Source organism: Rhinatrema bivittatum, chromosome 4 (genome assembly GCF_901001135.1).
Source record: "Rhinatrema bivittatum chromosome 4, aRhiBiv1.1, whole genome shotgun sequence".
Classification (NCBI taxonomy): Eukaryota; Metazoa; Chordata; class Amphibia; order Gymnophiona; family Rhinatrematidae; genus Rhinatrema; species Rhinatrema bivittatum.
Window position 1 is genome coordinate 442278561 of NC_042618.1, and position 12572 is coordinate 442291132.

The 12572-nt window shown below is 43.1% G+C and overlaps 1 protein-coding gene across 1 annotated transcript in view; it reads left to right on the top strand.

The window, feature by feature from the left end:
* Window positions 1-10847, top strand: part of LOC115091341 — a 33293-nt gene extending 22446 nt beyond the window's left edge. Inside the window, exons 4-7 of the mRNA XM_029601593.1 lie at window positions 90-658; window positions 6639-6707; window positions 8149-8248; window positions 9383-10847. Of these exons, the coding sequence (XP_029457453.1) occupies window positions 90-658; window positions 6639-6707; window positions 8149-8248; window positions 9383-9614 (970 nt within the window). The 3' untranslated portion in view covers window positions 9615-10847. The remainder of the gene's footprint in view (window positions 1-89; window positions 659-6638; window positions 6708-8148; window positions 8249-9382) is intronic.
* The last annotated feature ends 1725 nt before the right edge of the window (window positions 10848-12572 follow it).

A 12572-nucleotide genomic window follows, 5' to 3' on the forward strand; every position in this document is an offset into this window, starting at 1 on the left:
GTAACTGTATTCTCTCAGCAGTACACTTTTATCAGCAGCTATAAATGTATTTGATACTAACATTTTCATTCTATTTTTTTCCCCCTCAGTCTAAGTAAAAGACAAAGAAATGGAGACACCGGAGAAAAAACTGAAGAGATTTTACTTAAGGATGGTGCAGCACAAAAGGAGAAGCATGCCGTTCTGTCCGAGATGCTCGCTTTTACCACGATCAAAGGCAGTACGGAGGATCCTAAACTCTCCCACGTTCCTGCGTTCATACCATCTGATGAAGACCTGCAGATTAGTCCGTTTGACGAGTATAAATCTTCTGCACCCACCTTACTCTATGAACTCGGGAAGCTGTTGGATTTCTTTTCTCAATATGAGATTATTTTCCCCCAGGGACTGATAAATGTGCTGAACTACAGCTGGAAGGAGCTCACGGAAGACGCCTTGCACACTAAAAAGCAATGGCAATCCCTGGCGTACCGCAGTGTGAAAGCCGGAGCTCGGGAACGGAGCAACAAGCCGACTGTGCCTGAGGCCACTGTTCTAGAGAAGGAGGAAAATGTCAAAAGCAATAAAAACAAGAAAAGTGTCACCCAAGCAGAAAACACCAAGGAAAAGAAGAACCGGAAAGTTGTACAGAACAGGCCTCCTGGAAACAAAAGTGAGGGTAAAACTGTGAGACCTAATTTACTGTTTGCAAACTGCTTCTATCACACTGCCCTCCAAAGCTCAACCAGCCCCCACACTGAAATGATATTTCTATCTTAATTTCTAAAGCAGGGCTTCCCAAAAGTTTGGCCAGTGTGACCCCATTTTATCATTTGAAAATTCACTTGATCCCAGATGACCGAAACAAATTAGTAGGGGTGCAATCCCCCTCCAACAGTCACTTCACTTTCACCCTTACTGCCCTCCAGTTCAGCCTCTCTCCCCCTCCAAAGGATCTCCTCTCTTAACATTCTCCTCTCCAGTGGACCCCCTATCAACCTCTATCAACCTCCAGGTGATCCCCTTTTATATCTCCCAGATCCTCTCACCTACTCAGACCATCTCCCCTCTCTGATCCCCTCCAGCCCTTTTTACATCACCCCAGTTGATCCTCTCTCACCCTAAGCCCTTCTTATAATAGCCAACTTATCCTCTGTCATCCCCTCCCTCACCCCCATTGCCTCCTCACACTCATCCCCCATTATCTCTCACCCCAGCCTCATCTTCTCCCCTCCAACCCATCTCTCACATCTCTCTAGCTGATTGCCTCTTACCCCCAGCTCCTCTCTTTAATCCCCCGGTTGATCGTCTGACATTCCCTCTCTCTCTCACCCTCCACACTCAATCCCTTTCCAGCTGATCCAACCCTTAAACTTCTCCTACATCTGATCCTTTTCCTTCAGACAATTTCTGCCTCCAAATATCCCCCTGGCCATGGTCAGCGACAATTTCCTTTGGACCTCAGATCAAAGGTGGCCAACAACTGGTGGGAAGGCTGAGGACAGGGGAAACATTTTGATTAAGTTCAGTGGTAGGTGAGGAGAGAGGAACAGTGGCAATCTCCACTGGCCCATGCACACATAACCATCCCCTCATGGCTGGCCCAAAGCATGATGGTGATCTGCAAGCAGCAGCAGGAGCAGCATTAATAATGAAAGTCAGCACAGGGTCTGTAAGCCAGTGCAAGCTCACAGGCCCTGAGTGGCCCTAAACCCTCCTCATGCAGGGCTTCCAGTTACCATTTATTTTATTTATTTATTTAACATTTTTATATACCGAAGTTCTAGCAACAATGTTGCTAATCATTTCGGTTTACATATAACATTGGGGTGACTTAACATGTGTGTCTTACATGTCTTACCATATAAACTCATGCGAGGGCAGGGCTACTGTGAATGCATTCTGGCTCACAGGTCGCATGCTAACTTATATTACTAGTGCTGCTGCCAGTGGAGGCAATTGTGACCCTATTTGGGGATCCAGACCCACAGTTTGGGAATCCCTGTTCTAAAGCATATCGGAGTTCTTGTATCGCAATAGTGTCTTGTCTATAGTGCATGTGTCTTTGCATAGCTCTCTGTGGCTTTTCAATTCCTTTTCAATTAATTTAAAAAAGCCCCAAAAAACGTGAACTAAGGTCAGTTTGATGACCCAGCGTCAGTGCTGCTTTGCAGGAGACCTGGGTTTGATTCTTGAGCCCAGCTTCTGTTCCTGGAGCCAGCCAAGGCTTGGAACGCTATGAAGGCAGTGACCACAAGCACCCAGAAGAGGGGATCTCTGTCATGAGTCAGTAAGGATGCCTGCCATGCCTTGATTTCAGAGCAAGTTGCAGTATTTGGTCCTTGGCCAAAGGCTACAAATCTTCGTAATGATTGGGTACATGAAGAGGAGGGGGAGGTGGCAGTGGTGGTGATGGAGAGGGATCTCTTGTTAGTTGTGACTAAAGGCTTTTGGCACCTTAGCTCTGGTAGGGGCCAGTTCTAGCTGGAAGCCAAAAAACAAAGCAATAGGAAACTGCGTGGCAAAAAAACCCCAAAAACCTGTGTCTTTCAGGCTTAAGCACTTACTAACTAAAGTCTACACATATCATGGCAGTAGGGCTGCCAGCTCCAGTTGGACCTGTTCCTGCAGGTTTAATCACATGACGTAAAGGCCGTAAGTACTGGGCTTGTGGTGACTCATTTGTTATGGCACAAGTAGGTTTCACCAGTAGAGAACAAGTCCGAGTGTGGATGTGCAGGCAGAGTTCCGACATGCTGCATAAACAAGATGATATTGAATCTTATTTTAAAGGATTAGGGAAGTTTTATTTTATTTTTTTCGTGCATGGTTAAATAGTGCATGTTACATGAGGGCCAGATTCATTAAGGCTTTTCTCCCATTTTGTGTCCATGGGAAAACCCCTTAGTGAATCAGGTACATAGTAAAAGAAAACGGTGAGAGTAAAGAAGCACGCACACGCAGCGCTATTCTAAGTGAGAAGGAATACGTGGCAATACTTTTTCAAAATAATCTGTTTATTTGTTTTTGTTTTTTTTTAAATTTTTTATTTATCAATTTTACATAATTCACAAAGAATAAACTTTGTTTGATAACATTTCCATGAGATACAAGTAATTAAAAATAAAAAGAAATAAAATTTACATACATCACATGAGTCTAATTACATCATAGATATAATCCTTCTCATACCTTGTATCCCATCGGATTTATATAAGTAATCTTAAAGAATGGGGGTGTATTTTCTACAATTTGAGAAGAATAAGACTAATACAAAAAAAGAGAAGAAAATAAGACGGCGCAAATTCTTGCACAAACATTAATTTTACCCAATAGTGGGAGGCGGTTGGCTTTTACTAACAAGGAATTCTCTTAAATGGTCCGGGTTGAAAAATACATAAACATTACTAGAAATTTTAACTACACATCTACACGGGTATCGAAGATGAAAACTCGCTCCCAGTGCCAACACTTCCGCTCTCATCGATAGGAAAACTTTTCGTCGCAATTGAGTGGGCCGAGATAAATCAGGAAACATGCGGATCAGTTGACCTAAATATAATTCTTTCATATTCTTAAAATAAGCTTTCATTATAAAGCTGAAATCCTGTTCCGAATATAATGAGATAAACAATACAGCTCTCTCTGTTATCTCTATTTCAGAATTTTCCAAATACTGGGTAAGATTAGATAAATCAGGCCTATTCCCCTCCCTTAAAGAGACATTACCAGTTCTTTGAGATAAAAAACTGATTTTTTTAACAGGAGGTATCTGATCAATTGGGATTTTTAAGGCCTCTTGGAGATATTTCTTGAAAGTCACAATAGGTATTTCGCCCAAAACTTTAGGAAAGTTCAGGAGTCTAATATTTAAGTGTCTAAGAAAATTCTCGACTACTTCTAAACGCCTTGAAGAAGCCAAAGAGTCCCGCACTAGGCCTGTTGATGTGTCTTGTAACTTTTTCACTTCTATCTTTAGCATCTCAGTCACATGCACTTGCTCTTGTTGCGCTTGCAAACTGTCTTTTGACACCAAATCTAGTTTCTTCCCCAAACTTGCAATTTGAGAGGTTTGTTCCTTAATCAGTTTTGCCATACCTGCCATCATTCCCCATAGGGAATCCATCGAGACAACCTCCGGTTTGACAAATTCCTCTGTTTCCAGATCTTTTGATCCAAGTTCCTTAGCTGGGTCCCGTTCCTCTCCAACCTGAGAGATCTCACCTCCAACCGCTCCTCCCTTTGTTGGATCCGGGGTATTCAACAACACGGAAGTTGGTAGTTGCTCCGCTTCACCGCCGCTCCTCCCTGCCAGCACGAACGCCTCGACGAGACTTCCACCCTCCGTCGGTGTTAGTGCAGGGGCGACAGGATTCGGTGAGGATGCGATTAGAGGTTGTTTTGGGTCCGGCGGGCTTAAGGTGATTTCCCCAGGCGATATCGTGGCTTCTCTCCCCGAACCGCCAATGGGGCTCTCCGTCGGTTTAGGTTGTGCAGTAACGGCGTACTGGGTGATCAAACGCTGCTCCACCACGAGATCAGGGTCCGCTGGGAATACCCTAATCTTGGCCTTGCGTTTATGCGAGCACGGAGCAGGAGAGGGACCTTGGGGTGATAGTGTCTAATGATGTGAAGACAGCGAAACAATGCGACAAGGCGATAGCAAAAGCCAGAAGAATGCTGGGCTGCATAGAGAGAGGAATATCAAGTAAGAAAAGGGAAGTGATTATTCCCTTGTACAGGTCCTTGGTGAGGCCTCACCTGGAGTACTGTGTTCAGTTCTGGAGACCGTATCTACAAAAAGACAAAGACAAGATGGAAGCGGTACAGAGAAGGGCGACCAGGAAGGTGGAGGATCTTCATAGGATGACGTACGAGGAGAGATTGAAGAATCTAAATATGTACACCCTGGAGGAGAGGAGGAGCAGAGGTGATATGATACAGACTTTCAGATACTTGAAAGGTTTTAATGATCCAAAAACAACGACAAACCTCTTCCGTAGGAAAATAATCAGCAGAACCAGGGGTCACGATTTGAGGCTCCAGGGAGGAAGATTCAGAACCAATGTCAGGAAGTATTTCTTCACGGAGAGGGTGGTGGATGCCTGGAATGCCCTTCCGGAGGAAGTGGTGAAGACCAGAACTGTGAAAGACTTCAAAGGGGCGTGGGATAAACACTGCGGATCCATAAAGTCAAGAGGCCACCAATGAAGAGTGGGTGACTCGCCAGAATGATGGCTATTGACACAATACCCTTACTAAATAAACATACACATGCTTACTGTGACTCCTACATCGCTCTAAGCTTCAACAGCAAGAGGTAATGGAAAAAAGGATTTGCACTCATAAAGAGGGGAGTAGCTGGCTTGTTACGGCGGTTACTACCCCAAACCAAATATGCCTGATACTTCACTTTCAATGCATATACAGCATAGCTCTCTGCTTCAATGACAGGGGAGAAGAATAACTGATACTTCACACATCCAGCAGAGCTCTCTGCTACAACGGCAAAGGAGAAGAAAAAGGGTTCGCACTCAAAACGCGGGGAGTAGCTGGCTTGTTACGGCGGTTACTACCCCAAACCAAATGTGCCTGATACTTCACTTTCCATGCATATCCAGCATGGTTCTCTCCTGCATCGGCATGGGAGAAAGACTGATACATCACGCATTTCCAGCATAGCTCTCTGCTTCAAGGGCAGGGGGAAAAAAAAAAAAAAACAAAAAACCTGATGCTTCACGCATATCCTGCATAGCTTCAACGACAGGGGTGAAGAAAAAAAAGGATTCGCAATCACAAAGCGAGGAGTAGCTGGCTTGTTACGGCGGTTACTACCCCAACCAAATGTGCCTGATACTTCACTTTCAATGCATATCCAGCATGGCTCTCTGCTTCTACAGCAGGGGAGAAGAAAAAAAAAAAAAAAAAAAAAACCAACAAGAGCTGTACAACATAGTCTAGGTAAAACAAATAAGCATGGGTGTAGCTTGCTTATCGCGGCGGTTACTGCCCCTACTACCCCTAACTAATCAAGCTAGATATTTCACTTGCATGCAGCTCCATCACTGCTCTCTACATTAATGGTGGGGGTGGAAGGGGAATAGAACAAGGAGCTAAGAGTAACAGATAAGAATGAGAGAAAAAATGTGTGAGGCTTGCTGGGCAGACTGGATGGGCCATTCGGTCTTCTTCTGCCGTCATTTCTATGTTTCTATGTTTCTATAATAGTAGTCAAAAACCACTTAATCAATGGAAAAAGTATGTTTTTAGTAGAAACAGCAAGCGGGAGCACGACAGGAACGCCGTCTAGATCGCCATCCATAATCTGTTTATTTGATCGGTAAGGATAACAAATTTCAATTAGGTGACATGTATAGTTCCTCGACACGGCCGTGTTTTGCACGGTTGCTGCGTCAGGAGGAACAACCAGGAAAAATGATTATATCATTCTAAATTGAAGAGAAACCCTTTACACATTATGCGGTACACAAGTCTTAAATAGTTTACTTTAATGTACAGAGCGGAGCACTTTTAGTTTGACCCTAATTCTGTTTAATACTTAATCCAAACGCAGTATGAGAAGACTATCAATATGTGATCTTTGTGTGGGAATACATGATACTGACGATCTTCGTAATTTTCTTTTGTTATTTGTTCAGTTCCTGCTACACAACCACATTTTGTGACCATCAGTTTCTCAACGTCATCGAGAATTTGTGAGGAGAAAGGTAAGATTTGCCACTCTGACAGGTGAGAGGATTAACTCTTGAAGGCTAGTCAAGAAATGTACTGTTAGTCCAATAAAAAGTTATCACCTTTTATTTATATATATATATATATATATATATATATATATATATATATATATATACAAATGTTTTGTTTTTATTTGTTAACCTTTTATTTATGTGTGGTCAAATTGATTAACATGGTAGTCAAACTACTTCATCAGGTGAGATACTGTTCAGGAATGGTATCTGATCTAGACTAGAGATCAGAGCACAGGGATTGAAAGAGAAACATTACTTAAAGCTGCAGACTCTCTGAAAGTTGAAAGTATTCACAAATGTATCAAAGATTTTATAAAACTCTTACCCATCAGGCTTCTCGCCTACTGCCCCGCTCATTAACACATACCTGACTTGTCCATGAAAGATCACGGCTGAGACCCAGATTGATCACCAAGTCACTAACATCAAGCAGGCTTACAGTATCTTCTCATGGAAAATCAATCATAAGGCTTTTTGGTTAACCTTTATATCAAATTTTGTCATTTTTCTTTAAAAAGGAGTCTTAATGAGCATTGGTGGCCTCTTTAATTTTTGATGATTTGCATCCTACCAACATTTTTATGGGTTTGGTAATGAGAGGGATGGGGGATATTTATATTGGATGTTTTATGCAGGGAGTGTTTTTTTGTGTGTGTGTTTTTGTTGAGATTTATATTAGGCATTTATTACATTTGACTGGCAGGTCTGAAACCTTGTTATGCTTTAGATATTAACTCTGATTTATTCTTGTTAAGTTGTTTTATATTTTTCTGTTGGACGACTTAACATTAAAAAACAAATATTTTAGCTTTCATTTACATCCCCCCCTCCCGAGTTCAAACACATCCTCTCTGCAGGCCCTTGGGGTATGGACTGGAATTAGGGCATCCTGCTGCTGCCAGACCCCTAGGGCAGTTATAATTGATCAGCGCTTTGTCTTGTTCTCATAATGCAGGGCAGAGTTCTAGGAGATGAAATGGTCCAGGAGAAAGCTGAATTCTTTGAAAGTCTTGATACAAAGGGATTTTGTGGGGTTTTTTGATCGCTGGATAACTCTGATGTTAATCAAAAACAAGATACTTGGGGACCTTCGCGTTTCAGTTTTTATTTTATTTTGCCTAGGAGTTTCAATGTTAGAATACAAAAGAAATCAGTAGAAAAATGATTTTTCCATTGAATTTTCTCCTTTGGGTTATATCAGAGTCATTTTTCCACTGACATCTTTTTGTTATAATGTTGGAATTCCCAGGCAAAATAAAATAAAACCTGAAAATGAATGTGCCTAGAGATGCTACAGCCTACACAGAATCCAGTCGAGTCTTGTCATTGTGCTAGCATAGCAGCAAACCTTGCAGAGTCCTGCTCGTTCTAAACGGTTTTTGTTGGTTTTTCCCTTCAGGCTGGATATTTCAGAGCAATGACCCTGAGCCTGAAGACCTGGATTGGAAAGCTCTGTACCGCTGGGCAGTGGAGAGACTGCAGCTAGCACAGATACAAATGTAAGAAACTTACCCTGCCCAGGGCTGGATTTAACATGATGACGTCCATAGGCAGAGGACCTAGGGCAAGTGAATTCCCTCTTTCCTTCCCTCTGGCAAGCAGAGAGCAGCAGGGGGTGTCCCAGTTTTTGGACACCTTCCGATTTTGACGTCCAAGGCATGTATGTGCCTGTTACCTGTGCCTAAATCCAACCCTTTCTTCCAGTCGCCATGCGAAGGACCAGTATCATAAAGTATTAGATTTGCTATACTATAGAAATACATCCCTTTTTATAACATTTCATGTATGTCTGTGTATAACAAGGGGGTTCATTTACATTTTATATTCACATGTGAATATTGGAAGATTTTTAGTGGCAAATATTTCATCATTTCCGTCTCATGTGGTCTTCCCTTAACTCAAATGCAGTTAGAATAAAACTTCTCTTAAAGAAATGTTATCACTGAATTCTAAATTATGCTACTCTAAACTGAAGGTAGAAAAAGCGGCCAGATGTACCCGCCAATGTAACTTGTGACATTTATAAGAATTTCAAGGTCCTGATGATCTGGACTCCCTAAAGGCCAACCGTGATCCCAAAACAACATCCACAAGAGAATGAATTGATTAAAGCAGGGAAAAGTGCATCCCAGCAGCAATGCACAAAGAAGCTACATTTCAGGGTGTTTCTCGGGGAGGTGACCTCTGTTAAATATTCAGGAGAGCCAAAACATTCTTGGGAGTTCCAAAGTATAATTTTAGCATGGAATTGGAGTGAATCTCTCATCCCCGGTTTCATCAAAATCTGTCCATACCTGGCTGATAAGTGTGTAGAGATGGACAGACAGACACAAGGATGCTTATAGGTGTTTTCACTGATTAAAATGAAACATTCCTCTATCTTATACAAGGTAAATTAATGGAAATTTAAGGCACATAATCATTTTGACCCATAGTCGGGTCTTCTTCAGCGTAGTTTCAGCTGGAATTGAAACGTGCCACTTGCTAATGTTGCAGTCGTCTTCCTGGCTGGCCTGTGGCCTTTCTCCATGCAGAGTTTGTTCTTGCACAGGGCTCTTAAAGCCTGCCCAATCCATCAGACGCCTTCCAGTCCTGGATACTCCAATAAATGTATTGTTCTCCCATTTCAACAGAAATAAGCAGGTATCCAAGCTGAAGGAAAAAGGGTTTGACAAGCCAGTCATTCTTCGTCACTATGACGACACCAAGAGCGAAGCCTTTGGGAAGCCCAAGAAGCAGGCCTGTGAGAGCAGCTCTTCTTTCATACTGCAGAGCGGAAAGCCTCACATTCCAGAGATTAAGAAGAAAGATCCTTCGTTGAAAAAGCTGCACTACGCGCTGATTGATGGCTCTTCGTTGACTTAATATCCTTTAAACTGAAAGCGAGCAGGCTGGCTTGGTGGCACAGAGACCTTGGCTTCAATTCCTGGGTCAGGTTTTCCCTTCTCCAGGTGGGCCAAAGTTATTAGAGTTTTAAGCTTCTGTCCTGCAGGCCCCTGGGAGCAGCCAGGTTCAGAGCAGAGTCAGATATGACATCACGTGGCGTGGGACCTGATTGGTTCAATCCTCTGTTTGATGACATTGTGACAGCACAGGCAAAGCTGACCAGTGAGTGGGAAATCATTTATAAAGATTAATCTGAACTCAGATAAGAGCCATGCCCTAAATTTACCAACAACATTTCTAATTGGCATAGGGAACAAGCCAAATAGTTGTGTCTACATAATACCTTTGTAGAGCCAACAAGTGTTTGGAGATGCAAACTTTCAGGACTACTGTGGAAGTGCCGTAGCCTGAGGAAGGGTCCAGAAAGCTTCAACTTCAGGCATCCGTTAGCCCAATAAAGGGATCATGTCTACCCAACTGCTTTCTTTGGGTTTCTTCTGAACTCATTTTATTTGTGTCAGGAATCTACTAGAACATTGCACTACATGTTTTGTCAGGTCACACATGTCACCTGCTCTAGTAAGTGAGTGTCACTATGTGCCTTGCCATTTCTCCAGTACTGCACAGAGCTCAATATTCTGGTTTTTCTTAACTGGATAGTTTCTTCCTATTCCTGTGGGCTTCAATCAGAACTGGAGCTGGGGTCTGGCACCAAGAGCCTTCATTTGCAATTACCTGGTGACTTTTCCCTTATTTTCTGTCCACATCCAAGTTCACTTAATCCCAATCAACACAGCAACAGTCCTGGTCAAGGGCCACAAACTGAGGCTCTTCCCAGAGCCCGGCAATCATGAGCCCTAAGTCCAGCCAGCAGGCATCATCGTCCTGCGATGACCAAGACTCTCTCCACTCAGAGGCTCTGAATGCTGCCACTGCTTCACCCCCAGCCCTGGCAGTATCCATGGCCACCAGACTGGCCCACCATAATATAGCCTGACAAGTTAAGATTTAGTGAGCATATAACTGAACATCATTATTTTGTCTGTCTTGAAATGATGACCTGCAGTGCAGTGTATATCTGCAGAGATGAATCTAAGGGCCTTATTTACTAAGCATTTTCCCCATAGACACAACTAGGAGAAAACCTTTGGAGATCAATATTCAAAACTAAACATTTACATGCATAACTTATGAGTTAGATGGATAACTTGGCATTAGATGGATAACTTATGATGGATATCTTGGTGTTAGATGGATAACTTGGATAACTTCTGAGTTAGATGGATAACTGGGAATTAGATGGATAACTTGCCATTCATTTGAATAACTTGAGTTATCCATCTAACTCAGAAGTTTGAATATTGACCACTTAGTAAACAGGCCCCTTCATTTGTATTGATCTATAACCTTGTTCAGATTCTGATCTGAACGTAAAAGGGGAAGCAATAGCAGTGCGTTAGAATGGTTTCCGTCTCTCACCTTCTCCCGTGGACTGATTTCCTGCGCAGGCTTCATTCTTTTAGTATTTCCAATTATGGATTGACATTTTGTCGCTGTATTGCTCCCAGGAAAGAAAAGAATTCCTTGGAATTTGTGGTCTCTTTTTTTATTGGAGCAAGAAAAAGAAGTGTTTGGTTGTTGCTGTGGGTGAACTTTCAATGTCTCCTCAGCTCTGAGAGAGGATGCAGGTTTTACACCTCATGTGGTGATTAATTTGAATTTGTGTTGCCCTATTACATTAGGTATTTGAGTAGAGCAACACTTGTATGTTACCGAGGGCAGCTATAACATATGATAATTGCTTTTTGTCCTCAGTAATATGACTAATAATTATGTGAGCAAAAATCAGAACCTCTCTAGCACCCTATTTCAGCTTTACAATTTATTTGTTTCTGGTGAGTATGGGAGGGGAGGCGTGCAGTTTCTTTCTGCTCTTACGGGCTTCCAGCTCAATGGAAACATAGTGCTGTGAGCCCTCATTCGCAGCAACCTGGGATTTTCTTCTCCTTTCTTTAGATCCTTTCCCAACCTACTTATGCCCAGCAACAGCAGCGACAGACGTGGGCCAGGGGCTCCCTCTGGAATGCGGTGACGTGGACCCTGAGCCTGGGCTGTCGGGCATTGCCTGCTGAGCAATGGCTTGGACTTCCTGCCCACCCGAGGCTGTGAGCGCTGCCTCTGCAGCACCCCCCCAGCCTGCCCCAGGAGCAGACTCCTAGTGCAGGAATTGAATCGAGGTCCTCTGCATAGCAGCGTGCAGCTCTACCACTGAGCTACAGGGCTTGCTCTGTAAATTAAAACAAAATTCCCTGTGCGTACCAGGATCAGTCCAGACTGCTGGGTTATGCCTCCCCTTCCAGCAGATGAAGTCAGAGAGAAGCTGAAAAGCACCTCCCATATAACCCGGGGTGCCACTTGCGATCCCTCAGTATTTTCTCTGACTCCAGCAGATTGAGAGGCATAACCTGCGGTCCTGATCACAAAATTCCTGGGGACTTGCCCCAGCAGGTTTGAATTTATTAAAAAAAAAATAAATAGATATATAGACCTTTTGACTGGATCATTTAAAAAAAAAAAAAAAAAAAGGTTTCTGTTTTCCTTCTGATCCTTTTTAGAAGTTTTTGCAGCAGACAGCCAAGGGCAGGCAAGGCAGGGCATTACCCTTCAGCCAATTCCCGGAGTGGTTATAACAGTAACCACTCCGGTGGTAACGGTGAGAAGAGGGGGAAGATTTACCGGTGGGCCGGTCACTCTCCCCCCTCCCTCAGAGATGTTCTAATTCCTCTGCCACCCCCAGTGCCGTCCCCCGAGGGCTGAGTAGTTTAGTTTTAAAAAAAAAAAAAGTAAAAAGAGATTTAAATCTGATTTGGATTTTAGTACTTTATTTATTAACCAGGATTCTTACCTCAGCCGCGCCTGTCTACAGTCTCCCGGGTC